This window comes from Drosophila guanche, unplaced genomic scaffold, assembly GCF_900245975.1.
Source record: "Drosophila guanche unplaced genomic scaffold, DGUA_6, whole genome shotgun sequence".
Classification (NCBI taxonomy): Eukaryota; Metazoa; Arthropoda; class Insecta; order Diptera; family Drosophilidae; genus Drosophila; species Drosophila guanche.
This window is the reverse complement of record NW_022995755.1, coordinates 1,009,589-1,034,471: the sequence shown is the minus strand read 5'-3', so window position 1 is coordinate 1,034,471 and position 24,883 is coordinate 1,009,589. Positions and strand designations below refer to the sequence as shown.

General features: G+C 46.3%; 9 protein-coding genes across 14 annotated transcripts; 4 read left to right on the top strand and 5 right to left on the bottom strand.

The window, feature by feature from the left end:
- Positions 1-685: 685 nt before the first annotated feature.
- Positions 686-3,747, bottom strand: LOC117589664 (autophagy-related protein 13 homolog). The gene has a single exon (XM_034281801.1). The coding sequence runs from the start codon at positions 3,338-3,340 to the stop codon at positions 1,673-1,675; it is 1,668 nt and encodes a 555-aa protein (XP_034137692.1). The 5' UTR covers positions 3,341-3,747; the 3' UTR covers positions 686-1,672.
- A 585-nt stretch (positions 3,748-4,332) lies between these two features.
- Positions 4,333-6,747, top strand: LOC117589505. The gene is made up of 6 exons (XM_034281487.1): positions 4,333-4,596; positions 4,664-4,915; positions 4,985-5,125; positions 5,182-5,321; positions 5,378-5,508; positions 5,567-6,747. Exons 1-6 carry the CDS (start codon positions 4,333-4,335, stop codon positions 6,019-6,021), a joined length of 1,383 nt encoding a protein of 460 aa, XP_034137378.1. The 3' UTR covers positions 6,022-6,747.
- A 568-nt stretch (positions 6,748-7,315) lies between these two features.
- Positions 7,316-10,821, bottom strand: LOC117589508 (GTP-binding protein Di-Ras2). Of its 3 annotated transcripts, none has more exons than XM_034281490.1 (5): positions 10,469-10,821; positions 9,529-9,847; positions 9,278-9,463; positions 9,148-9,219; positions 7,316-9,081 (listed from the first exon to the last, which is right to left on the bottom strand). In XM_034281490.1, the coding sequence occupies exons 2-5, from the start codon at positions 9,697-9,699 to the stop codon at positions 8,809-8,811; spliced, it is 702 nt and encodes a 233-aa protein (XP_034137381.1). In that variant the 5' UTR covers positions 9,700-9,847; positions 10,469-10,821; the 3' UTR covers positions 7,316-8,808. The 3 variants fall into 3 exon arrangements, with proteins under 3 accessions (XP_034137381.1, XP_034137380.1, XP_034137382.1); XM_034281489.1 differs by having other exon boundaries at positions 10,546-10,821; XM_034281491.1 differs by lacking the exon at positions 10,469-10,821 and adding an exon at positions 10,122-10,448.
- A 239-nt stretch (positions 10,822-11,060) lies between these two features.
- LOC117589509 (metallothionein-1) lies at positions 11,061-11,523 on the top strand. The gene is made up of 2 exons (XM_034281493.1): positions 11,061-11,215; positions 11,284-11,523. Exons 1-2 carry the CDS (start codon positions 11,095-11,097, stop codon positions 11,385-11,387), a joined length of 225 nt encoding a protein of 74 aa, XP_034137384.1. The 5' UTR covers positions 11,061-11,094; the 3' UTR covers positions 11,388-11,523.
- A 401-nt stretch (positions 11,524-11,924) lies between these two features.
- LOC117589506 lies at positions 11,925-15,425 on the bottom strand. 2 transcript variants are annotated; one of them, XR_004574218.1, is made up of 5 exons: positions 14,411-15,425; positions 12,858-13,373; positions 12,604-12,798; positions 12,233-12,544; positions 11,925-12,174 (listed from the first exon to the last, which is right to left on the bottom strand). XR_004574218.1 is itself a non-coding variant. In XM_034281488.1 (4 exons), exons 1-4 carry the CDS (start codon positions 14,781-14,783, stop codon positions 12,327-12,329), a joined length of 1,302 nt encoding a protein of 433 aa, XP_034137379.1. In that variant the 5' UTR covers positions 14,784-15,425; the 3' UTR covers positions 11,925-12,326. The 2 variants fall into 2 exon arrangements, 1 of the variants encoding a protein (XP_034137379.1); XM_034281488.1 differs by having other exon boundaries at positions 11,925-12,544.
- Positions 15,426-15,482: 57 nt separating this feature from the next.
- LOC117589510 (40S ribosomal protein S29) lies at positions 15,483-16,582 on the bottom strand. Its single transcript, XM_034281494.1, has 3 exons — positions 16,438-16,582; positions 15,917-16,016; positions 15,483-15,851 (listed from the first exon to the last, which is right to left on the bottom strand). Exons 1-3 carry the CDS (start codon positions 16,497-16,499, stop codon positions 15,843-15,845), a joined length of 171 nt encoding a protein of 56 aa, XP_034137385.1. The 5' UTR covers positions 16,500-16,582; the 3' UTR covers positions 15,483-15,842.
- Positions 16,583-17,088: 506 nt separating this feature from the next.
- Positions 17,089-19,857, bottom strand: LOC117589784 (testis-specific zinc finger protein topi). 2 transcript variants are annotated; one of them, XM_034281982.1, is made up of 5 exons: positions 19,441-19,857; positions 18,360-19,377; positions 18,035-18,300; positions 17,316-17,974; positions 17,089-17,279 (listed from the first exon to the last, which is right to left on the bottom strand). In XM_034281982.1, exons 1-5 carry the CDS (start codon positions 19,793-19,795, stop codon positions 17,148-17,150), a joined length of 2,430 nt encoding a protein of 809 aa, XP_034137873.1. In that variant the 5' UTR covers positions 19,796-19,857; the 3' UTR covers positions 17,089-17,147. The 2 variants fall into 2 exon arrangements, with proteins under 2 accessions (XP_034137873.1, XP_034137872.1); XM_034281981.1 differs by having other exon boundaries at positions 17,089-17,974.
- Positions 19,858-20,698: 841 nt separating this feature from the next.
- On the top strand, positions 20,699-23,635 carry LOC117589729 (formin-like protein 7). 2 transcript variants are annotated; one of them, XM_034281902.1, is made up of 5 exons: positions 20,703-20,850; positions 21,177-21,426; positions 21,527-21,967; positions 22,030-22,962; positions 23,024-23,635. In XM_034281902.1, the coding sequence occupies exons 2-5, from the start codon at positions 21,190-21,192 to the stop codon at positions 23,186-23,188; spliced, it is 1,776 nt and encodes a 591-aa protein (XP_034137793.1). In that variant the 5' UTR covers positions 20,703-20,850; positions 21,177-21,189; the 3' UTR covers positions 23,189-23,635. The 2 variants fall into 2 exon arrangements, with proteins under 2 accessions (XP_034137794.1, XP_034137793.1); XM_034281903.1 differs by lacking the exon at positions 21,177-21,426 and having other exon boundaries at positions 20,699-20,850.
- On the top strand, positions 23,527-24,537 carry LOC117589740 (flavin reductase (NADPH)). The gene is made up of 2 exons (XM_034281918.1): positions 23,527-23,750; positions 23,809-24,537. Exons 1-2 carry the CDS (start codon positions 23,678-23,680, stop codon positions 24,354-24,356), a joined length of 621 nt encoding a protein of 206 aa, XP_034137809.1. The 5' UTR covers positions 23,527-23,677; the 3' UTR covers positions 24,357-24,537.
- Positions 24,538-24,883: the final 346 nt, after the last annotated feature.

Sequence of the window (24,883 nt, the reverse complement as noted above, 5' to 3'; positions counted from 1 at the left end):
ATGGAGCGAGAGGGCGAACAAGTGTGAGATCGGTCAGCTGTGAGAGCACCCAGAGCATGCTAATTGATAACGGCAATAACAAACTTAGATTCTGGCTCTTCTGGTTATACCCTTTCAAAGTGTATCACTGTTGTTATGATCTGCTGTTTGACCTGTATAGTGTTTTGTATATTTAATCAGCAATGACAGTCATTTCATTTTGTTATTAACCAGATATATGAACACTGAGTAAGGGTATCTCGGCACGCGGGTTTCAAACCACACTTCGGGTCATGTTCTTGTTATCGCTGCTGGTTCTGTCAGTCAGGTGCAGCGGAATCCAGCTAAATCAACAACCTCCTCACACAACTCTCGACTCTGACGTATATTATACAATACTTAATTGAATGATAGAAAAACAGATTAAGTAAATATGCAAAATGAAAACATTGATAACCGGTTAGAGGCAGTCAAGATCTTGAAAGGGGGTTTGCCCAACCCCAACCTGAGCCCTTTGGGTGTAGGGAGAGTTTATCAAATCACATGACCACCCCCTTCTCCGGAACTATTTAGAGGTGTGTGATATATTGTGGAATTCTCTAGATGTTTACATGCTCATAGCCGATACTGTTCCAGATACTCGAATCTCTGAAAATGATTTTGTTTCCGTGTGCAAAACAGATTAAGCTTTGATTTGTGTGTGTTTTGATTAACAATTGCTTTTATTCTTTGCTTTATATATTATATTTGTATGTATAAATTTCTTATTCTCTTATTAATCATACTGATTAATCTAATGCGTAAGTATAGTACTTGAATTTCGATTCACATGTGTAGGCAAATTTTGAGTAATTTGGAAACCAATAAATAAATAACATTTCAAATACAAAACACTAACTGATTTACAAAATACAAATGATGATAGTTACAATATATTTCTTTATGCTTAAAGTCTTGGGTTAACGTTTTTGTATTTGCATAGAGACCTTCCGAACAGAAGGCCCTGGCCTCACCACACACCATAATCTGTGTCAAGCAGGGTATCTACTATACTACTACTCAAAACCTTATGGATGGTATCTATGCCTGTGCACGGATAGCTTTTTATAGCTTTCCCATTAACTGCGCTCTTATCTAGAGTTATATATATACACACATGCACATGATTATTTCACTTACAAGCAGGGCAGAAGGCACTTGAACAAAGAAACAAACAAACAAACAAACAAACAAGCGACGTGTACGCCCAAGTTACTACCCTATATGTATGTATATATATATATGTATATACTTAGTATCTAACTATACCCTACCATATGCCAGTGCCAGTGCCCGTGCTGGTGCATCTGTCGTGCATGATGTGGCTATGGTCTAAACTTTGAAACGTGACAAGAGCTATCCTCACATTTGACGCGCTGCTGCCGCTGCTGCTGCTGCTGCTGCTGCTGCTGTTGTGGCACTCGACTGCCTGCAATCGTCAATCGCCAATTGCCTTCTTCTATGTACAACTTATACGGAACTATAGCCTACAGAGCCTACATTCATAGTATTTACATAGCATTTTATCGTAGCAGCCTATAAATTCAACTAAACACAATGGCATACACATAAATAGAGTCTAACTAATGACGCAATTAAGCATGGGTCAACTTATTGATCTACCCTCGCAGGCGGCACCACTCAGACTTGACACTCAGTTGCTCATTTGCAGTCCCCCGCTACTGCGGCTGCCCGACGATGAGGAGCCCGTCAGTCCGAACTGTGAGACGAGCTTATCGTAATCCTCTAGCGATGTCTCGAACTGCTCCAGCTGTCGCGATAGATCATCCAGGGCACTGGCATCGGCTGCACTGGTGGCCACCGCTGCGGCGGCTGCTGTCGGGCCGCAGGCGGCCACCGAGCTGCTCGACGCGGGCGTTGTGGAGCTGGACGAGCTGGAGACTTCCGCCTGCAGCTCGTTGAGGCCTCGCAGGGGCGGAGCGTGATAGCACTCGCGATAGAATTTGGCCAAATCGTTGACATGCGATGTGGGTGAGGCGAAGGGAAAGTGCAGCTCCTTCAGCAGATTGTCATCGTCTGGGGGCGGCTCTAGCGTTGGCTCCGAATGGTGGCGATAGGCGGTGGCGGGTATAAGTAGACTTTTGATGGGTGAAAATGAGGTGGCAGCTTCCCCATTTGTGGCCTGCTGCTTCTCGAAGCTCTTGAAGCCCGTCGAGTTGTTGTTGAGATTGTGGCTGTGGTTGAAATTGTTTGCCGTATGGTTGTTGTTGTTATTGTTGTGCAAGTTGTTGCTCACGACACTAGCCACATTGTCGAGGCGGTTCAGCGACTCCATGGAGCAGCCGCTGCCAGTGCTCTCGTGTCGTTGTCGTCCACGCAGCAGCCACTCAAACGGTGGCGTCTCCGGCAGCACAAAGTCGTCCTCAGTGTACTGCCGCAGCTTGCCCATGTCCGTGAAGGCGCCCGGACGCAGCGGCTTCTCTATGTCAATGCATCGCCTCTCACCAGAACCCAGAGCTGCGTTCAGGCCCCCTAATCCCAGCTTCTTCGTGACGGCCGTGGCATGGTTTTGGGTCTGCTGGTTGGTGGGTGAGCTGGCATCGGTTGCTGGCCGAAAATGATCCGACTTGAGCATAATTATGTTGTTCTCCGTCTGGTGGGCCTGCGCCGTGGTCGGGGAAATGGTCATCTTTGTGCGATATGCCACCGACATGACCAGAGAGCCCACAATCGTGTGCAGCTGTCCAATTTTCACATTCTTGTGTCCCTCGCCGAGCGTATGGACTTGCGGGCGATCCACATAGATGCGATAGAATATGCCATACGAGTCCGGGCACTGGCGACGCGACAGCTTGTAGGCGGGCGTGGTCCGGGTGAGGGAGATGAGGGACTTTAGCATAATGCCCATACGGCTGTAGATGGCGTGGGAGGCCTTCAACGTCTGGCTCTCGCCGTTTGTGCCATTCGTGTCCGCCTTGGAGTCGTCGCGGGCGTTTGACGCGCCCCCACCATTCGTTGTGGTGCCATTCGCGGCTGGTTGCAGCAGATCCAGAGACCACACTTCCAGCACCATCTGGTCGCCCTCCGTTGTCTTCAGCGATATCTCCACGCACAGCGGCAGACGCTGCAGAATGCTATCGCCAGGCTTCAGAGCCAACGCCCTCTTCGTCTCATCCATAACTTCGGGATGGTCCTGCACTACAATATTGAACCAGTCATTGCCCGCCAGCGGATTGCATTGCGTTTGAATCTTCTCGCCCAGACGCGACTGCACCACTACCTGGGTGGACTTCAACGCCAGAAATTTAATGAACCTCTCCAGGTCTTTCTCCGCAGCATTCAAACGTTGTGTTGCAGACATTTTGCGTTTTTTTCTTTTCTTTGTTTGTGTTTCGTTTTCCGATTTTTCGTGGGTTAAGTGTGTGTATTTTCAGTTTGTTCTCACTTGCACTCGGGCTCGGGCTCGCACACTGCAACAGCGTACAAAGTTCGCCTTTGCCTTGTTTTGTATTTATTTTCTATTTTTCACGCTTCCGCGTATTGTCTGCGTATTCATGAGAATTGAGTTTTGTGGAATTTTTCGTTTTGATTTGCCGTTTATGTCGCGCACGTTGCGTTCTAGGTGATGCACCGAATTCTTAACACTTGCTCGAGCATTTTGCCAAAACACTATAATTTGTGCAACGCCGTTCAATGTTGTACAATTCAATGCGTTTGTTTAGAAAAAATATTAAAAATATTCACTACCGCCATTAAAGTGTGACTAGCAGTGTGACCGCGGGCTGTTTGACAAACTATACAGTCTGGCCCTCGGAAATATACCAAAATATACGGTCTCATTTTTTAAATATACCGTAAACATCCCAAATCCTGAATATGTATCTTCGCTTTTGATATTCCATTTAATATTACAAAGTACTTGGCATTCTAATCCCTGAACATATAATTTTATCCGATTAATGAATAAATTCTCTACAATTGACCTGATTATGATTAATCTTTTATTATTGGATTGAATAGATATTAGGGTTTTAACGAAGAAGGTACAAATATATTCCCTTTTATTTTACATAGTAACTACACATTTTATTCTGATCAACAACATATTTATGTAGTATGGACCGTCAGGAAAATTTTCTGCTGGTGAGCTGAAATAAACCAATAGTATGTACGTTTTTACTTTTTAATTATATCGTAAATATACCGAGTCCGAAAGTATATCGATTGATAAAATACCACAGAAGCGATTAATAGTTTCTGAACAGGGTGGCAAGACCATTACCGCGCAATGCCATCTGTTCTTCAACTTTACATTTAATCTTTTAAACTAAAATCGTGCTGTCCAGCATCAAGATGAGAACTGGTGCACTAATAAGCTGTTGCTTACTAATATTTAATAATGTGTGCTGCCAGAGTGGGAGTGAACAGAAATGGGTAGACCCGCAGCACACTTGGTCGCATTTCGCCACGGATTTCGATCAGGCTCATGGCGAGTACTGCCTCCCGTGTGAATGTCCGGAAACGCCACAGAAGTCTCCGACTGCCATTGAGGATGCGATGTCGCTAACGTATTTTAAGAAATTTGTAAACCAACTATTTCAACGCAAGCGTTTGCAGGTAAGTTTGCTTCTTAAGACCAAATTTGGCTGAATGACGTCATGACCATGGCTTGTTTTGTAAATAGTACGATGCTACCGCAACGCTTTACAAGCGATCGCTGCTGTTCTCGTTGCTTCCGTCCCAATTAGATGAGATAAAGTCAGTACAAGATGCTCGCGATTTGGACATTTTGCTCACCAAGATACTGGAGAGGGCAGAGGAAGCTCCACTTGTAGAAGGTGCATTCGGCTGCAACTATGCAGATCAGGGACAGGGCGTGTGGGCCTTAGTTAAGGAAATTTTCAAGGATTTTATACAACTGTTGAAAATTTCCGAGGTAACTGTTGCATTGTTTTGTTTATGGAGAAGCAGCAATTGCTCATCGAAAACATGTTCTGTTCAACAGGTGCAATTTTTGCTTTTTGTGGCGCTGGCTGCCGTAGCTGTCTGCATTGTGCGTAAACGCTTCCGTTTCCGGCTAATCACCATTGTGTTAGGAGGCATGCTGCTATGCGGATACTTGCACACATATTTGGAGTGTAATAGAGTAGGTTTTAGATCGTAATCAATTGAAACTTTGCTAACCCCATACCCTTCCTTCAGAAATTGGAAGTTGAGGCTATGTTGGAGGTTATCGACAGTTACCAGGAGCCGCGGAGCTACGATGAAATGTCCTGGATGCAGCGACTGAAGACTTTTGTGGTCAGGTCTTCACCGGAGCAGGACCAAAAGGAGAGACTGAGGTATACCTATCGCAGCTAGAGATATCAGAAGATACAAAATTGCTTTCGTCTTTTAGAAAATCATCAAAACTCAATCTGACATACTGCCTACCAGATCATGTCTTTATTATGTATATGAACGATCTGTTTCTAAAGCAGCTGGAAATGCTGTTGGAGAAGGTGTCGCAAACCATGACAAAGCTATCCGGTAAGAACTTTTTGCCGTCGAAATTACACCTTTATATTCATATTTTATGTACGCACAGCTGGCTTGCCCTTCCCCTATAGCCTCATTTCACCCATATTTTTGGTGGTTCTGGTGGCGTACATAATCAAGCTCACCTTTAAATACGTCATTAGTCCCAGAGCTTGGGCTAGACTACTTCATAGCAGACCAGGCCATACCGACTCTTCGACAACGGCTCAGCATTTGACCGCTGGGAAAGAGGCTGCAAGAGATTATATATCGGGTGAAAACCTGAAAATTCTGTTGAACGTGATAAGCGATACACGACAGAGTGTCAACCCACAGCGACCAGCAGTATCGGGCGTCCAGGAGCTAGTGGAACCCCTGGAAGCGCCATCCGCAACAGACAAAAACGAAAAACTAAATGTCAGCAACAAGAGCAACAGCAGCAGCGACAGCAAAAGTCGAAGCATCACCGAGGATGGATTCACAGTGGTGGATGACCACGAGGAGGATGAGATTCATAATATCTAGCAGCTAGCTGCAAACTTTACTTTGTACTTAAAGCATATTAAGTTTGTCCGTGATCTTTTTTAGCCAGTTTTAAATTGGAAACCTAGCATATAAGAATAATTCATTTTGCAGTTGATTTGTCATAGTTAAAGATTGTTTATTTAAATTATTTTGCGTGTTCTTATTCTCCTGTTCACGATAACTGTAATTAAGTTTAAATCTTCAACAATAAGATCGTTTTTGAGTAGGCCACCAACTCGTCTCTATATATTATTGCATGTTTTGAATATGCTGCAGGCCGGGCCACTCCCAAAAATTGGATATACTTTACTTTCTATGTAATTTGTTGAACATTTTGTATTTACAATGTGGCGCTGAGCCGTTCCGTTCATTTTTCTTATACGCAGTGGGCCGCATTGTGTCGCACTGTGTGAGTTGCATATTAATTGAATGTAAGCGAAATTTAAATATGTATTCGGTGTTTTCGAATCATGTAAAAACTAGTTCAATATGTATACAACTAATATTTTTGATATACATATTTGTATTTAAATATCTATGTATATAGATCTATATGGTGTGTGTATAATATATATATTCGTAGGAAAAAAATTAGAAAAAGAATTTCGGTGTAAATATATTTATTCGTTGTATTTTAAATCATGCACTACCCTTAAAATTGTATTATACTTTAATTACACTTCATTGTTATATAAATATTTAATAATAATAACTATGCAACTAGGTGTTTCGTTTACAATTACGCAAATTCCAATACACGGCACATACTCTTATAGCCTTAACCAAAACCAGTTTGCTCTCTCTAGCGTTTAACATACCTAAAACTAGGAAACATTAAGCAAAAAACCTAAAGCACGGCAGGCTACCAATAAGTGACAACTAAGGCTGGCATCGATCATCCCATTTCTATGGCAAACTGAGAGAATTATCTAATTGATTTCACAAATCTTATACGCAAATTGGTCCGCTATGATAATCCTGATTAATAATTTCACTACTCGAATTCAACAATTTATTTTTTAGTTATTTAGTATGTAATTTCCATCTCTCGATTTGTTTCTCTTCTGCTTTACTGTTCTGTTCTACGGTTTAACAACTGAGCAACATCATAATTAATGTAATTATTTCTCGCTGGTTCGCATTTGCGTTTGCCCCCTCAACTAGCTAAAATTATGGTTTAGCAGCAATTAAAGCATATGTATGTGTCCCTACTACCTCTCTTACGTCTGATTTGGTACTCGTAATCGTATAATTTAAAAAACTAATGCCACCTAATATCAAACAGCAGCAGAACAATGCCTATGCCTACTCCTACGCCTATGCACAAGCCAATCTCAAATATAATTTTTATTTTAAAAAAGAAACGAATGCCATAATTGGAATTGTTTGTGTTAAGTTATACATAAGATACTACACGTGTTTGTGGTGTGTGTTTTGTTTAAAAACAGGCAACTTAATCCCATCTCCTGTGTTTGTGCTGCAAAAATGCACTCTCAAATATCCTTCGATGTACGCGTGTTCTTTTGGCTCACTTCCACACTACTACGGCTGAACGGTTGCTCGGATTTTACTTAGACTTTCGATCTAACTTAAGCTTAGACTTTGGTTTTCATACACTTTTAGCACTACTTCTGTGTGTAAAATGCTCTCCTCCCGTCCATAACTTTCAGCAAATAATTATGAAATTGTACAATATACATAATTAATGTTAACTGGAATTTGCTCAAATAAACAAATAATAGCAGACTAGCAGATTTCTATGAATATTTCGTGAATGTCTGGGGGGGTCTGTGGCATGGCTATGAGTATTTTATACATTAGCTTAATTATGTGGCGATCAGGGTTCTGTTCGGTTCGGTTCGTACTATATTCATTCATTCATTCGTTCATTAAGTGTTCTTTGTTTGTTTGGTGGTAAATAGTTAAACAGCAATGATAGTCTGGGGAGGCATACGGCGGTAATGTGGGGGGAGGATCGGTTCTTAGATAGTTTGCTGAGACAGCAACCCCACAATTGTCTCCGTGTCGACTACTTACATAGAGAAGTCTTCTGTCAATGGGTTTAAGTATGTATGTAAATATTGTAAGTACTTGTATATCGTAAGTAGATACAGATTTATGTCTTTTAAGTAGGTACTTTGGCTTTCATTAGAGATATTCTATGTATGTAAGTAAGTATTTATGTCGATAGTGTATAGCTTTGAATGATACCTGTTTATGTGTGTTACATGGGATGGGGCTACGCTACAGATTACTCTGGGCACATCGCGTGACCAGTGACCAGTGACCAGTGGTGTACTCGTATTGGATTGGTGTTGTTGTTGGTGGTGGTGCATCATGCAAGTGTGTAAATATTTGATATGTATGCCGTTGCGTTTCAGATGCGATTGTGTCAACCCATCCATTCGTGGATGTTCTGTTCTGTGTGTTGTGTTCATATAGTTTGGTAAGGATAGTATCATATTGTTTAGTATAGTATTCGTATGTGTATACTGTGCGACTAGAAAATTCTTTGCTTGAATAAAACCTATGCAAAATATAGTCATAATCGTATTTGTAATTGTAATCGTAGTGTTTTCTTCTTAAATACATATTGTATGATTTTGGGTGCTTGTTTTTATGTGTGTGGTTGGTGGGGTGGGGATGCACGGGTTTAAATCTAGATGGGGGGGTGTGCATGCGTGTGGGTTAACCCAACGCTACTTGCCCCAAAGCGAGTATTTGTCTGTCACCATTTCATTTCGCATCGACTCGTCTCGGAATCACTTCATTGTAATCCGATAATCCTTACATAACCCGACACTTCTCCTTGGCACCGCCGCTGGCACTGGCGCTAGCCTCCCCGTTCTCCGGTATGGCGCCATTCGTTTCCTTTGCCTTTTTCTCCTTCTTCTGCTTCTTTTGCTTCTTCGTATCCAATTGCAGGGAGACGGTGCGGGTTTTCTCCATATTGAGGAGCTCCTGAAACAGCTCAGTTACATTGTGGTTGGTTTTGGCCGATGTCTCCATGAACGATATGCTCCAGGTGGTGGCCTGCGCCTGGCCCGCAATCTGCGACACCTGCAAAGGAAAAGTACACATTTGAAGGAAAAAGTGGTCCGGACTGGCTCTTGCGGACTTATGTACCTCTCTCAGCTCGGCGGTTTCATCACACTTGTTGCCCACGAGCATGACAGGAATGTTGGGTATATCGGCACCCTGCATGAACAGAAAGGAAATTAAATGGTGGTTATACGATCTGTGGCACTTGTCCTACCTTGAGCTCCTTTATGAGCGCCCAGATGGGCCGTAGCTCCTCCAGGCTCTGCTTGGAGCACACAGAGAAAACCAGAATGAAAGCGTGTCCCTTCGATATGGACAGTCGCTGCATGGCCGGGAACTGATGCGATCCAGTTGTGTCTGTTATTTGCAGCGTGCAAATGTTCTTGTTGCAACTTATGACCTGGGGTAGAGTAGGGTAGGGATAAGTAGGGTTAGCTAACCGCAGGCGATCAGCGATGCACTCACCTGTCTGTAGGTGTCCTCAATGGTCGGAATGTAGCTTTCGCGGAACGTGCCTTTGATGAATCTCAGCACCAAGGAGCTTTTGCCAACGCCGCCGGCACCGAAGACCACCACTCGGTAGTCATTGCTCTGCTCCGGTGCAGCACGCGTCACCTGGTTCTTTTGCTCCGTCATCTCGCGCTGCGAATTGAGGTGATGGCGGTGGTTTTCTCGATATCGATAGCTGCTCCACACAGGAGCAGATTCGGAAACGGAGCTGACTTGTTTGCTTGCTGTCGACCGCTGATGGAATGTTCTACTTGAGCGTCATACTTTCGTTTATCTGCAACGATTAAGAGCAAATCAGTTGGTCATAACGCCCACGCACGCACAACACAACCTTTTCGTAGGGGGGAACGCACTGAGGGACTAGGGACAAAAAAAAAAACACTACGCTGCGTGAGTGTTGCGCTAATTTTAGCCATGTGCCATCAGCTTTAAGGAAGGGTATTGATTTTTTTTTTGTGACTTTGTTGTCAACGCGACAGATCGCCACCGGCATCGGCGTTGGCATTGGCATCAACCTCATCATTATCATTATGATTAGGGTTACATACTATTATTATTGCGTTGGCGGTTCGCTCAGGCTTGGTATCGCATGATGGCCCAGCACGGCCCGGCCGTACATATAAATAGCGACGCTTTGATGTGCGGGTAAATGCAGGGCGATTACTGGTGGATAGGACAAGCCACAGTAGCAGCTTGTTGGCACACAGGAGGTGTTCCTTTGGGTATTCCAAGTGCTCACTTCCGCATGATTGTCCTGCGAGCCCGTGTCCGTAACCGTATCCGCGTCCGGGTCCGTGTCCGCTCTTCCGTTTCGTTGTTTCGCACTTATTGTTTTCCTTCTCGCACACATACACATGCACAAACAGCACACACACACACACCCACACTCACGCACTTTGCTGGTGATTTTCCCTTATTTTATTTTGGCTTGGATTTATCGATTTTATCTGTGCTGCAGTTCCGCCTACTCACACAGACAACATTGGGGCGATGGCGATGTCGATGGGCGAGGGGCGCCTAGAAGCCGCGGTAGGAACTGCGGGAACGTGGCCTGCCGCTTGCAGGATCTGAGGAGCGCTTCAATTGCGTCGCAAATATTACTTGCATTTCGTTGCACGTCAATTCGTTGCAGAATTTGTTGTAAGTTGTAAGTTGTCGTTGTCGATGCCGCCGCCGTAGCCGTAGCTCTGCCCGTGTGGTCTCTGCTGCAGGCCGCACTGTGAAATCGTTCAATGGATCCGATAGAGTCCCGCCCACCAACCACGCTACCCTGCTGCTGCTGCCCCCACCAGTATCCAACGGTGGCCAGATTTTCGAGCGTCTGCGCATTTCGTTGGACCCCAATCCAAAAGCTTTAGCCTGGGCATGAACCGCACCGGGCGCAAGCTCTTGCGCACGGCCCCACGCGGACAACCGGACCGGCCGGCGTGTGCAAAACGGGAATTGGAATTGGAAGACTTGTCTGCCGGCCGTGTGGAAAGCCGCGTTTCGAAGGTGTATAAAGCAGGGCGCATCCGTCAGATGTGCATCAGTCATCAGCAAAGACAAAGTGAAGTGAACAATCCAATCCAATTCAATCTTCTTCAAGTGAACCAACCAAAAAACAAAACCAAACTCAAAATGCCTTGCCCATGCGGATCTGGTAAGTTTGAAGAAAAAACTATCAAGTCTGATCCTGTTAACTATTAGAATCCTTCTTGCCATTTACAGGTTGCAAATGCGCCACTCAGACACCCAAGACAGGCTGCAACTGCGGCACTGACTGCAAGTGCGGCGGAGACAACAAGGCCAAGTGCGGCTGCTCCTCAAAGTGAGAGGAAGGGAAGCCCATACCCAAACCAGCACTGATTTCGTTGTATTATTTTTTGTACGCAGCAGCCGTAGCCGTGCACTATACTAGCAATTTTTTTCTCGCTTTGCATAATGTCCAATAAACTCAATTGAAACTTGAGCCGTGCCAGTGTTGTGTATGGTTTTTCAGTTGCGAAATCATTTGGTGTGATCGAATTTCTTAGATTGCCTTATGTTTTATTTATTACAATGGAAATCCGTAAGATGTTTTGCTGATTGCATGGGCTTGAAACAGATATTTACGGTCTAAAAATAAGTAAGCTGTGAAACCAAACACCACGTGTTATTCCATATGTGCGATTCTCTTGACTGCTCTGTGCCCTCAATTCTTCTCGAGAAAATTCTCAAATTAAGACTCAACAAGAAAGTGCGAAAGACTCATATAAATGTATATCATTTTTAACAGAATAAGTCAAGAGCAAAAACCTGCAGAGCAATTCACTTGAAACTGACCCAGGGGTTACGTGTACTGTGGCATGCAACCTCAACAACATTTGTAGTAGACAGAATAATGGTGCTTTATTTTTTATGAGCTTACAAATGAAACTTAAAACGTGTGTACTACATCTAATATTAGGTAGCTAGGTGCAGGGCTTAGATGGGGTACGGAGCAGAACTGTACGGTATACATAATGCGTAGTACATATCGTGTGTGTGTGTGTGTGTGTGTGTGTGTATGTATGTATGTATGATTCGTTCTGTTTATCTGCGAAGGTAAACAAATATGAACGAGATATCACGGCGGCAGTTCTGAAATTGTTGAAACTTAGGTACACAGCACACATAGAGTAGATCCAACTGTACATACCTACATATACCCTCGTACATAAGTTACATACATAAATGTATATGAATACATATGTATGCGATTGGTGGTGGCACTGGGTTAGAAGTGCCAGAGCTTATTTGATAACAATGTTCTGTGTCAGTCGCTTCACAAAGTCCACATTGAGAAAATTCGCCATCAGTGTGAGTACGGACTTCTTGGGCGGACGACAGTGCCGGAGACCTGCCTCCTGGCAGCACACATTTGGGAAGCAATCCAGTGTGGATGTGCACGCCTTTGGATGCAGATCAAAGATGGGTGGCGGTGGGGCGGTGCACTCCAGATACTCGGTGACTTCAAGAGAAAGGGCTTACAATTATCGAATACTGCCAAGAATCAAGAGATAGACTCACGATAGTCAAAGGAGCGCTTGACTGGCACCGGTGCCGTCTCCAGCTCTGGCTGTGAGGTGCGACAGTACCTTCGGCGTCCATCGGGGCAGCAAACTCTTGGCCAGCAGTCCATATCCGTGCTGCATTCCTGCACATCCCACCACAGCTCGGCCAGCGGCCTGGTGGGGCACTTGCGTGGTATCAGGCCGAGTATGGCTAAAGAAAGAAGTTCGTTTAATGGCTGCACGTCCAACGGTAGGAAGCCCTGAGCTCACGTGCATGGGCTGCCTCTTCCAGGGGTTTTGCCACTCCGGACACACAGCTGCTTGACCCGAAGATGTCGCAGCACAGCTCGTCCCGCCGCCAAACGGCGCAGTCCTTGTCCGTCTTGCAGATCTTCGGGAATAGCTGGAAGCGCACCTCGTTTTCCCTTGGGCAGTTGAAGCGGTGGCGCAGCTCGGCGGCAGCCCGTTTCTCCTTCTCCTTGTCCCGCTGCTTGCCCTCACCGCTGGCAAATGTCAGTGTGGGCAGAGCAATGCGGAATGGACCATCTGTGGTTGGTCTCACGGTTGTGCTTGTGGTTGTGGTTGTGCTTGTGGTTGGGCTGGATCTGGGTTTAATGGTGGTCTTGGGTGGCTTTCGATAGCTGATCTTTTCCTCCTTGAGGCTGAACTTCTTGGGCGGATGGGGTTGCTTCGTTGTCGGCCGAATTGCAACAAGACTCGACTGTCCAAAGTTCCAGAAGCTCGGATTGAAGAAATTGAAACCATTGGCCAAGCTGGGACGCGGCGCTGTGTAAGAGAGAGAGGTGGAGAGCTAGGGAAAGGTGATTTCACATGTGCTCAATGGCCGATTGTGGTAGTATTTCTGCTCCAAATAGCAGACATTATTCGTACAGGCCAAGTAAAGCGCAGTTCCCGCCAGTCATAAACAGAGTTTGGATCAACTATGTATAAATTTTGTTTTGTTTTGTTGCCTGTTGCTCTGCCTGCCCGATTCGTGAACAATTGCATGGCTGCCTGTTGGCCAACGAGTCGAACCTCTGGTTTCCCACCCACCCCACTCGCAATAGTCCCATTCCCATTGCAATTACGTGGCTGCCATTGCAACAGTTTAGACGCAAACGTATCAGATGGCAAGTGACCCGAGGAGCAGGGCGTTTGCCTTGATTAGTTTAACGACACTTTGCGAGCACAGTTTCCGTAACATAAAAAAACACTTTAATTTCGTGCCAAGTTCAGGGCGCCATCTGTTAGGCTGAAGGGAAACTGAGGAGAGGCGCTAGGAAAGTTCTAAAATCGAAATATGCAGGTGCTGATGCAAATTATCAATGGCCGAAGGCCCCTGTAATTTATGGCCTTGTCTCTCGCAAAGCCATCAAGGTCTCCTACTGCAGCAGCAAAACAAATTCGAAAGCACCGCTGCTCCAGTTATTGGCTATGGCACGGCACTTAACCTATGCACCAGACGCCAGACGCCAGACACCAGCACCAACAACTCAACTAGTTATGCCTCATTCGAACGGGTCTATCAGGTTTTGCATACGAGATAGCTCCCTCCCTGTGCTTGCAGAATGAATATCCCAGTGAGGGTATGCAGTCTATCGGTGTCCCCCAGCATCAGCACAGACAACTTCTTTGCCGCTCTTGTCGTTGCCAATTTCAATCTCTTAAAGCGAACTACACATACAGAAACCGAAAGCTAGGTCAGTGCCAGCATCTTCGACAAGTTTTCTTTGACTTCTCAATGGTCAGCATCAGGTGCCCGCATTGCATATGGAAACCAAGAGTGCTAAAGTCCAGCTGCATTTTTCGCTAATCCCACTCACTTGTGCTCGTTGTCGTGGTCGTTGTGGTTGTTGTGGACGTCGTTGATGTGCTCGTGCTCGTGGTGCTGGAGTTTCGGCTGACCGGCCTGAGTCGCCGGACAATCTGTGTGCGCCTGCGCTGGTTTGATGCCGCCTGAGTCGGAGATCGGGCCTGGCCTGGCCTCGTATCATTCCGCCCAACAGCCACTCCAGTCATCATTGGTGCAGCTTCACTTGCTGGCGTCAATAGTGTTGGCTGCGGCGCGGGCAGCGGGAGCCTGTATTGTGCAACGCCGCGAGCGGTAGATACCTTAGTGGCAGTTGCATAACCGATGCACAGGTAGAGGCTGCTTAGAAATGGCAACGGCAGCCACAGCAGCCCAAGTAATCTCATCTCGGGGAAGCAGGTCACGAAGGTGGCGACGACCTCACGATGTGAGTTTCTTCAAAGTGTCGCACCCGTTGGTATTTAAATCAAAATGAGGCGCTAAACGCACATTTCTCGGCCAAAGGCAAATCGGAATTGTGTAAACTACGGGCAAACACACAGCGCACAACGTTGTTTAAGCACCGAGCGACCGCGTCAGACTCAGAAACCCACAATTGGCGAATGTGCAAAAATTGTAATTTTCGGCAGCTCCGACCACAACAAACCAGCTGAGATCGCGCTGTAAGCCGAGTTAAGAGAGCCAAAGCTGTGGGGCTGACCCGCTCTTTAGCATCGCAGTGGGGCTGCCAAAACGAAACTGGTTTTCGGATTTTGTTTTGCTTTCGACCTAATGTGCAGTCAGTAGGCGGTGACTGTGCAGCTCTTGCGAGTGCGGCGGCTTGGATGCCACTAACCCACTAACAAGGAAATGCAGGTCCCAGCGCAGGAGATAACTTCCGGCTTTCCAAAAAGGAGGTGTCCTGCTCAAATAGATTTCCTTCAATGCTCCTTTCACATTTTCTGTTTTTCAATGGGCACACACTCTCTCGGGTCCTGACTATCGATGACATGATTCAAAGATCTATCCACTCCTGATGCTCGCAGTCAGCTCCGATTCTGTTGCTTAAATGTAGATTATAGCCGTATCAAATTATAACACAATGGTTTTCGGTTCTTGTTATGGTATTAATCAGACGGCGATTTAAACAAACTAGTATTTAAACAAAGATCCTTTGGAAAAGGTGATAAATGTAAGAATACGTGTGCTCAGAAGATGTGTTCGTGCGCTGTTTTACTTATTGAAAAATGTTGTGGAATCAGGTTGTATCCAAATATTCACAGTGCACACGCTGACGGCTTTGTTGTCATTTAAATCTCCAAATGATTAAATTAGTGGTTGCAGCCATAATGACATATTAATCTACGCAGTCCGCCCCTCCGTAGTGACGGTGGGGTGACTGCTTATATTAATACAACAAATGTTTTTAGACATGCTCAAGGCGTGCCAAAATAAGAAGTAGACGCTTAGTCCAGCTGCAAAGAGAAAACAGATATTAGTTACTGTATAAGGACAAACTTTATTGCAATGTTAAGCTTACCTTCTTGAAGCCAATGTCGTTGGCGTACTCCCTGAAGCACTGACGGCAGATGTTCAGGCCGTATTTGCGGATGAGACCATGTCGGTTAGAGCAGGCACGGCTGAAATTTAACAAGTCAATAAGTAAATTATATCCATTGCACAGAATGTTTGGGATTTGGCGCAAAATAATAGCACAGCTATCGCTGCAGTCGGCTGCACCATTACTATTCAGGAATGACGCCGTGCCGCATGCAACTTTACTTTGGCCACCCTTAATTAAGGAAACTGTCCAACATGTTTAAACACATATTTCCGTACTCAACCGGGGGCAAATACCATGTAGCATTCAATTCAGCAACGAATTCACATTCAATACAAAATATAGCAAATATGGTAGTGCCATGCGTGAAAACAGAACTGTGATTAACCTCACTTTCTACAGCCATGCAAAAATCATAAAAAATACGGGGAGTCGGGGCAAGCATTTAAACAAGTTATACACTATTCGATGCGCTAGCTTACGGGCTACCAATATCTTACCAGCATCGGGAGCCTTGGCCGTATTTGCGGGGATGCGAGTACCAGAGAGTAGCAAAACCCATGTTGGCGTCTATACGAGAAAAATCGAAAAGAAAGAAGGAACTAGCGGTGTCAACCTGACATGTCAATATATCGATATATATATTTATGGTTTGTGTTGATAATATATTTCTATCCGATATTTCTTTGATTTGCACAAATATATTTTTCTTGGGGTATAATTCCTCGACTTTGATAAGCTCGGAACAAAATGATACTCTTTCTTGTGTATTCAGCTCTCTCAATAATACATTTTAACGCTTTTTATTATGCTTTTCGTGTTTAATCGATTAAAATAGGATAGTTTCAAGAATATATCGATACAAGTAAGCAAGCGGCGCAGTGTGACCGCGGAATTATCAATCTAATATACCGTCAGACCCTCAAAAACATACCAAACAATGTTCGAAATACAAAATAAATATACATCCCTACAAATTTTTCGAGACTTTGATATGTAATATTACCAGCTAGTTACGGCTCTCAGAACAGAAACTATAGTTTTATCCGATTGATGAATCAGCTTCAGATTACACACATTACCTCAGTTTCGTAATATTCACTTTCCCAAGGTATGTCACTATTGATGACATTTTTTTATCAGCAATGGCAGGTATTTATTTCGGCATTTGATTTGGCGGTTTATTTCAATTGTTTATATTTACATAGTTTTACATAGTTGGATAAAGCGGTAGAGATGGATTATTCTTCACCACCACAATCTTACGCTTTTGTCTTTCGGGTTTCACTGGAATCTCTTCTTCCATTTGTTGTGGTTCTGGCTGGGGTTCATAAGAAATTGCCAAAGCTGGCTCTTCCTCTGGGTTCTCGTACAAAGCTGGCTCTTCCTCTGTGTTCTCGTACACAATTACCTCTTCATATTCGACTTCATTCATGAGATTGGGCCCAGCCTCCTCCACGTACTGCTGCATCTCAAATCCGTCCATTGGCTCGTAATATCTTAGTTCCTGCTCATCCGTAACTAGTTGCATTTCACCATCTTCCTGAGAACCTGATACCTGATACATGGATGTCGAGTAGCCGTCACCCTCGCCCATTGGAATGTCACGCATTCTGGACTTTATAGCATCCGACGTCTCCAGCTGGATCTTCTGCATCTGCATCATGAGGCGCGTGTTGGCGTTCAAATGGGAGTGTCGTGCACGTATATGCTTGTCCCGGTCTCCGCGCTGGCGGAAAGTCTTGGTGCAAAAGAGGCAGCTAAATGGCTTCTCGCCGGTGTGGATCCTCTGGTGGTTCTTAAGGGCATCGGCTCTGTAGAATCGCTTGCCGCACTCTTCACACTCGTAGCGCCGCTCTCCGCGATGTATCAGACGGTGCTGATAGAAGACGGATCCGGTGAGGAAACGCTTGCCGCACACCAGACAATGATACGGACGCTCTCCAGTGTGGCACTTGCGAATGTGATCGTTGAGATCCGGACGAATGGTGAACTTTCTACCGCAATTGGCCTCTTGGCAGGCAAATGGCTTGACACCTGTCAGGCCCATGGGAGAGCTGGTGATCGGCCAGTGATTAATCCACCACTAACACTTACCCTGGTGAAAGCGCAGGTGCTGCCACAAATGACTGGACTGGGTGTACGACTTTCCACAGACGTCGCACAGGTACTGGCGAAGGCGGCCGTTGCCGGCGCCATTCATCCGCGTCTCCTTTTCGCGCCGCTTCTTGTTCACATGCTTCTCCAGGTTGTGCGCCTCCACCTCGTGGGCAGCCGTAAAATTGACATCGCAATACTCGCAGGGCAGCAACAGTGCACTCCCGTCCGCGCTGAGGCGTGGAAAGTAATGGTAGTACATGTTTCTAGGGAGAAAATTTGATATAAGTGTGATTGCGGATAGGGATAGTGAATCGCCAGCTACCGGTGTTCCTGCAGCACGTCGGCAGTGGAAAACTTCTGCTCGCACACATTGCACACAAAATATCGAAAGAGAGACACATCCAGCCGCTTCTGTTCTTCGCGCATAAAGATGCAGTCGCTCTGGAAATGGACACTGGCCTCCTTGGCGGTGTTCATCGTAATGTCGCAGGCGGTGCACTCGAAGCGCTTCTCCACCACGTGAGCGGCCGAGTGGACGAGCAGCTTTTCAATATCCGCAAATACGAACTCACAGAACTCGCACTGCAGCACGCTACCCAGGATCAGTGTAGAAAATAGCCCGGCCTCCAACGCTAGCTTCGCCTGCTTCTGCTCGATGCTCCGTTTCTTTGCGTACACACACAGGAAAAGCCAGTCCCCTTTTAGCATGCGCCTAATAAACTTTTTCTTTTGTGATACGTTCTTGTCAATGAGGGGTTCGCATATTTTCGGTTGTTCGGGATAATGAACACGGACATGGCGCATGGCCAGCTTGCAATCATAAAAGATGCGGCCACAATCGTTGCATTTTGTGACCACAGCTAGGCCGGGGGCAGGCGGAGGTGGGATTGATGGCGCATTCGCCTGTGGGGCGATCAGGTTCAGGGCATGCTTCTCCATGTGGCGTACCAGGCCAGAGGCATGCACGAACTGCCGATCACATATAGAGCACTCGTTGGGCTGCTTGCCCTTCTTCTTGGACAGCCCCAGCGAATTGTCAATGCCCGTGGTGACATCGTACTTCAGCTCGTCCTTCATGTAACGCCGCAGGCGTATTTGATTTTCCAAGATGACGCGCTCGCTGCCTCGAATATAGCGAGGCGCTGGGACAATTGCCGGCGCTGTCGACAGTTTCACAGATCGTGTCTTATCCTGCTGCTGTACAGCTGCCTCGAAGTTTGGCTTTACGGCATTCTCGGTCAAGCAAACGTGATTATAATAGTACAAAGAGTCGAACGTGCCGCCGCAGTCACGGCATTTGTAGACGCGTGGCCCGTTCGTGGGCGCGCTCATGCGATGTGCTAAAAAAAAAGGCGAGAACGTAGTTATCCGAAATTAATCTTGAGAGGCATAGGGACCGCTACCTTGAAAGACAGACTCCTCTGTGGTCATCTTATTGTTGGTGACGCCCGCTAGGAAATCGCGAATTTTCATTTGCTCCGCTGCTGGATCAAAATCTGGCTGACCGTCGGCTTCCTGGAGTATCTGCTTCAGTGCTGGATGCTCCAGAGTGCGCTGAACCATCACCTCAGTTGACATCTGCATGATGGGAGGCGGTGGCCTGGCAAAGAACTGGACCAGTCCCTCCTGGTCGCTGGACGCCAGCACTGTAGCGCCCGGCATGTGGCTGTAATTCAACTGCGACTCGTCGCCGACTTCGATTTCCGCCAGGGTACACTCACCCGGCTCCTCAAAGATCCCAAAATTCTCTTCATCCATGACTGCCAGAAATTTCAAAACAAATTATTTTTTTAATTAAGTCAGATTTTCTACCCTAGCTTGTCCTGGCCCGGCCCAGAAACTAAATAAAAAACTTGATAATAAATTCAACGAATGAGAATAAATATTCGGGAGCGATAGTGATGGGAGGAACAAAGCAAGCTCGATGTCAAGTTCGATAAACTGTGCTATGCATTTTTTTTTTTGTATTCATTTGTTTATTCCTTCTAATTGTCTTGCTTTAATAATGCTACAATCTTACACTAGTGGGTATACTTATAATGGGGGCCGTATTTGCTAGTGGGAGTGGGAGTGGGCGCAAGGCGCGCGCGGTACCGCCGCAAAGCATTGCTTCGCACAAACTGTTATATGCATGTATGTGTGTGTGTGCAAAATTGCATGCAATTTTTAAATAAATAAAGTCGTTACTATTACAAGCTAGTCTCAGGGGACATTTATCAAAGATCGCATGTCCTGAAAGATTTGCAAGTAGTAGAAGATAAATAAGCAATCAAAACGACTCTGCTATTAATGGGGATCTTTAGGCCTTTATATGGCTAACGGTAAACTTGGTACATGAAGTGTCATGAGCCATTCCAGGGGTGGGAATTTCTTTGTGTTCTCCGCGAGACGGTTTCCGCTTTCTGCAGACATTAGTCACTTACTATCAATGGCTGTGCGACGTACGAGTAGTAAGCATGCAAGCACAATGACAGGTGAAGTGGATCGAATGTACCAACACCAAAACAAAGCTCGAGCTCATTGTTTATATTTTCTTTTGGCTCTGGCCCGTCGGTAGCGCTGCCGCTCGCCTTCAGGTGATTACTTGGCCCCCATTTATCAGTGACTCTCTGCCAGCTGCTAGATAAGGCGCTTTGCCAAATGTGTAATCGCGAGGCCCTAACATGACATACCACTGCCGTTAATCAGTCCGACCAACTGCCTTCTGCTGTTCAAACTTGCTCCAGCTACGTCTACGGCTGCCTCCTTCCGTTTGCGATCTTTACGAGTGCTGGAGAAACCTTCGACACAAATTATTCGTGTACGAGTTAACGGTAATTACAAGGTGTCTGGTGCTGCCCTCCCTCTCTCTCAGCAGATTTCGGGGAGAGGGCTTTGTGAATTTCCCTGGTGACTGATGGGGCAGCGATGAGTCACACGACCAAACACCAATCCGAATCCCCCAAAATTGATAAACCTCTTATCTGTAAATTGGCAACAAGATAATGCACACTGGGGAAACGGGCAGGCCGAGGGAGTGCTCTTGTGTCGAGTGGACTGCGTGCCAAGTCAGTGATTGGAGGAGTGGCCACTTGGGGGCCGTCTTAGGGGAACCGTACTAACGCAGTATCCAACTCGTATCCGCATCCGATTCTTTTAGTGTTGGGCCCAGCATGGAAGGTTACTCGTACGCGTACATCTCCGAGCCCGTGGAGTTTAGGCATGTGGAGGGAAAGGCCCTCGATTTCCGCAAGACGTTCGATGTGCGGGGTCGTGGCACTGATGAAATGCTCCAGCTATACTTAAGGAAAGCCAATCTGCCCGACGACCTTGACCGCCTGCCTGCCATTCAGAGACGGGCCTATGTCTATGACATAATTAGGAGCCATAAAGAGCCTGGTTATTGGGTGGTAATGGCCAACTTTAACATATATAATGCACTCCACAATCATCGCCTCCATTTCATGATACATTTGACCTGAATGCGGCTGTTCTCTGTCTTCCTTCCAGCCGCCGTCCATGCAAGTGAGTAGCAACGTCTTTGACAATCCGCCACCAGCCGTCCGCCCACCGCCCGCAGCAGCCAGAGCCACGACCTACGCCGACAACGGCAGTCTGTACAGCATGAAGAGCTCTTCATCATCGAACAGCTTGGACAGGTACGCTGGCGCACCGCCAGCCGCTGCCATTGCGGGGCCAAGCTTCGCCACAAGCGTCCTTGTCAGCAGCAAGGGCTCCAAGTACGAGATCAGTGGCCCCGTCAACTTTCAGCATGTGTCTGGCGATGTCACTCGAGATCGCACGAGAAATGCCTTCGATCTGAATGCCGATGCCAACGACAACGTCCTGCGCAAGTACATGATGGAGCGTGGCATTACGGAAGCGGACATAGCAGACATGCGGCGCCAGGAAGTCGTCAAGAAGATTGTTCAATCGAACTTCACCTGGATGGTAAGTGGATTCAGCTGAATGTATAAGAGGCAACCTCAATGATACATATTCTACTTACGCAGCCAAAGAAACAGGAAATTCAGGCCAAGCCGAAAGTGCAGGAACAGCAACATCAACGGCCGCTCCTCTATGCAACAATTTCAACCAACAATCAGATCACTCCACCGCCATCACCTCCGCCAACACCACTGATTTTGAAGCCAGGACCCACGCCGAGCTTCGCCAACTATGCCGCGCTCACATCACGCTTTGTGGACATCTCGGACATGGATATGCCGCCGGTGGGGAGACCTACGGCAACTCAAACTCCATTCAGACAGCAGGAGGTTGGGTCAGTTATTCCCGTCCAGGTTCAGCCGCAGCCGCATCAAGTGAACAGGCCGAAAGTGCCTCCGCCGCCATCGGCCGTGACAGCTAACAATACGTACGCGTATCCGACTGCCATCGATGTGCGTCAAGTGCGGCCCTCTGCTCCTCCAAAATCTGCGCCTGAGACGTACGCCACGATTGCGCCACAAAGAAAGGCGGGCACGATGCGCATTCCACCACCGGCTCCTCCGAAGCCAACTATTGTGCCAAACACCAGCTCTATGATGTCTGTGCAATATGCACCAGTTTCCAAGCCGCCACCGCCTGCACCTCCAGCCAAACCAGCACCTTCGATTAAGGCACCAGCTGCCACGTATGTTCCTCCTCCACCACCGCAACACAAGCCAAGTCCAAAAGCTACAGCAGCAGTTGCAGCTGGCGTTATTCCTCCGCCGCCACCGCCAATGCCGGTTTCAGCTGCATCTGGTGGGCCACCACCACCGCCACCCATGCCTTCGGCAGCATTTGGGGCGCCGCCTCCGCCTCCGCCGCCAATGCCAGTTTCCAGTGCGGCTGCTTCTAAAGCAATCCAAAAGTCAGATCTGCCCAAGGCTGCACCCAGTGCAGCTGCGGGAGGAGACCGTGATGCGTTCCTGGAGAGTATACGGAACGGAGTAGCACTAAAGGTAAGATAACAATGATTGTAAAGAGATGAATAATTTTCTCACAACCCGCTTGCCCTTGCAGAAGGTTGATAAAAAGGCAGCTACAATAAGTGGCATTAAGCCACGACCTGAACGAAAAGCGGCGCCACCAGCAATGGATTTCATGAGTGAGCTTAAGCTGGGATTAACGCTGAGACGAACTAAGAATCCGGCCGACAATCCATACTCAGATGAGTCACAAGCATGATGGCGGTTACACGGCCACATGATGGCCACATTTTACAGCACTGGACGATTGTATTCGACTATCAACGATTATATTCGATTGCAATGTATAAATATCATATTAGGTTTTATATACAAAATTACCATGACAATTGCATATGAAACATTTGTAAATAAATATGTGTTGCATGATAAGGCATATCTCTGTGATTTCACTCTCAAATTTACTGCTAAACACAAATATTCGTAAAACCAGACTCGTATGTGCATATGTTTACCCACACTTGTAGATTATCTTGTTTGCTTGTGTGTATGTGTGTGTGTGCAAAGCCATAATCAGCTGACGCCGGCCCGTCCAGGTGGGGGCGAACCGAACGAAATTACTGGAATTATTTCTGATTTGGATTCTTGCTGAATAACTAGCGTTTGCGCAGCTATTTTAGTGAGATTGCAACAATTGTGGACCTGGTAAAACACTTAAAGTGCCATTGAGAATTAAGGAGTAAGAATTATGCAACGCATTGCAGTTATTGGAGGCACCGGCATGACCGGAGAGTGTGCCGTAGACCACGCCATAGAGAAGGGTAATTATTCTAATTAATGTGATTTAAACTTGGACCCTGATCGAATCAATTATTGCAGGTCTGTCGGTGCGTCTACTTTATCGTACGGAGGCCACTGTGCCCGAACGTTTCAAAACCGCTTCAAATGTTGAACTGGTGAAGGGCGATGCCATCCATTACGAGGATGTAAAGCGCTTGATTGAGGGCGTGGATGGTGTCTGTGTTATTCTGGGCACCCGTAACAAGCTGGAGGCCACCACAGAACTATCACGTGGCACCGAGAACCTCATCAAGGCAATGAAGGAAGCAAAACTCACCAAGTTCTCTATTGTCATGTCTTCGTTCTTGTGGCGTTCCCTGGACGAGGTGCCCGCTGTATTCCATCGTCTGAACGAGGAACATAAGCGCATGCTGGACTTGACAAAAGCCTCGGAACTGGAATGGATTGCTATTCTGCCACCGCACATTGCTGATGAACCCGCCAGCGGGTACACCGTGGCTTATGATGAGGCACCAGGACGCCTAGTTTCCAAATACGATCTGGGAAAGTTCATTGTTGATAGCCTGGACCAGCCCGAGCATTATGGGAAAGTTTGCGGCATTGGCAAAAAGCCAAAAGCGGCATAAGCCATTTCATCTCAATCGATAAATTCAGACTCATCAATTATCAAAATCAAAACCGACTGCTGGGCATATAAATGAGAATATTCAAATTCAAGTCTGTTATGGTCAAAGTAACCATCTATATACGTACATACCTATATGTAATGTGAGCGAGCGCACAATAAAACTTTCCATTTTAGAGAAGAGTTGAATAATTCAATTGAAATTACGTGCAATATCGTATCAGTTGGCAACCGACGCTTAGAATTTCGAAACATTAGCACCTGTCGCATTAAACGCCAGGCAGGTATTTAAAAAATGTGTAATACCATAAAAGAAACCCCCCCGTAGAGCCCCGGGCCAAAACAGCTTCCGCTTTCAGAGAAATGCCAAAAACAAATTGGCGCACGACACACTAAGAGAAAGAGAGCTAGAGAGAGAGAGCAGTTTTCTGGCAGCCGAGATCTCTCTTTGCCCCTTACATCATGCTGGTGTTTATTTTTGTGTAAGAATTTTTCATGACGCTCGCTGGGCAGCCGAACGACATGCTA

What these genes read in the sequence shown, in the direction of transcription:
- LOC117589729 (XM_034281902.1), top strand. Translation starts at nt 21,190, where the DNA reads ATGGAAGGTTACTCGTACGCGTACATCTCCGAGCCCGTGGAGTTTAGG. An exon ending in AATCGAACTTCACCTGGATG is followed by an intron (nt 21,968 to 22,029) that starts GTAAGTGGATTC and finishes CTACTTACGCAG; the next exon opens with CCAAAGAAACAGGAAATTCA. An exon ending in GGAACGGAGTAGCACTAAAG is followed by an intron (nt 22,963 to 23,023) that starts GTAAGATAACAA and finishes TTGCCCTTGCAG; the next exon opens with AAGGTTGATAAAAAGGCAGC.
- LOC117589509 (XM_034281493.1), top strand. Translation starts at nt 11,095, where the DNA reads ATGTGCATCAGTCATCAGCAAAGACAAAGTGAAGTGAACAATCCAATC. An exon ending in GCCTTGCCCATGCGGATCTG is followed by an intron (nt 11,216 to 11,283) that starts GTAAGTTTGAAG and finishes TGCCATTTACAG; the next exon opens with GTTGCAAATGCGCCACTCAG.
- LOC117589784 (XM_034281981.1), bottom strand. Translation starts at nt 19,795, where the DNA reads ATGGATGAAGAGAATTTTGGGATCTTTGAGGAGCCGGGTGAGTGTACC. An exon ending in AGAGGAGTCTGTCTTTCAAG is followed by an intron (nt 19,378 to 19,440) that starts GTAGCGGTCCCT and finishes CTTTTTTTTTAG; the next exon opens with CACATCGCATGAGCGCGCCC. An exon ending in GCACCTGCGCTTTCACCAGG is followed by an intron (nt 17,975 to 18,034) that starts GTAAGTGTTAGT and finishes TGGGCCTGACAG; the next exon opens with GTGTCAAGCCATTTGCCTGC.
- LOC117589740 (XM_034281918.1), top strand. Translation starts at nt 23,678, where the DNA reads ATGCAACGCATTGCAGTTATTGGAGGCACCGGCATGACCGGAGAGTGT. An exon ending in AGACCACGCCATAGAGAAGG is followed by an intron (nt 23,751 to 23,808) that starts GTAATTATTCTA and finishes CAATTATTGCAG; the next exon opens with GTCTGTCGGTGCGTCTACTT.
- LOC117589664 (XM_034281801.1), bottom strand. Translation starts at nt 3,340, where the DNA reads ATGTCTGCAACACAACGTTTGAATGCTGCGGAGAAAGACCTGGAGAGG.
- LOC117589510 (XM_034281494.1), bottom strand. Translation starts at nt 16,499, where the DNA reads ATGGGTTTTGCTACTCTCTGGTACTCGCATCCCCGCAAATACGGCCAA. An exon ending in GGCCAAGGCTCCCGATGCTG is followed by an intron (nt 16,017 to 16,437) that starts GTAAGATATTGG and finishes GTTAAATTTCAG; the next exon opens with CCGTGCCTGCTCTAACCGAC.
- LOC117589508 (XM_034281490.1), bottom strand. Translation starts at nt 9,699, where the DNA reads ATGACGGAGCAAAAGAACCAGGTGACGCGTGCTGCACCGGAGCAGAGC. An exon ending in CGCTCATAAAGGAGCTCAAG is followed by an intron (nt 9,220 to 9,277) that starts GTAGGACAAGTG and finishes CTGTTCATGCAG; the next exon opens with GGTGCCGATATACCCAACAT. An exon ending in AAACCGCCGAGCTGAGAGAG is followed by an intron (nt 9,082 to 9,147) that starts GTACATAAGTCC and finishes TTTCCTTTGCAG; the next exon opens with GTGTCGCAGATTGCGGGCCA.
- LOC117589506 (XM_034281488.1), bottom strand. Translation starts at nt 14,783, where the DNA reads ATGAGATTACTTGGGCTGCTGTGGCTGCCGTTGCCATTTCTAAGCAGC. An exon ending in GGAAGAGGCAGCCCATGCAC is followed by an intron (nt 12,799 to 12,857) that starts GTGAGCTCAGGG and finishes TTCTTTCTTTAG; the next exon opens with CCATACTCGGCCTGATACCA. An exon ending in CAAGCGCTCCTTTGACTATC is followed by an intron (nt 12,545 to 12,603) that starts GTGAGTCTATCT and finishes TTTCTCTTGAAG; the next exon opens with TCACCGAGTATCTGGAGTGC.
- LOC117589505 (XM_034281487.1), top strand. Translation starts at nt 4,333, where the DNA reads ATGAGAACTGGTGCACTAATAAGCTGTTGCTTACTAATATTTAATAAT. An exon ending in TTCAACGCAAGCGTTTGCAG is followed by an intron (nt 4,597 to 4,663) that starts GTAAGTTTGCTT and finishes TTTTGTAAATAG; the next exon opens with TACGATGCTACCGCAACGCT. An exon ending in GACCAAAAGGAGAGACTGAG is followed by an intron (nt 5,322 to 5,377) that starts GTATACCTATCG and finishes TTCGTCTTTTAG; the next exon opens with AAAATCATCAAAACTCAATC.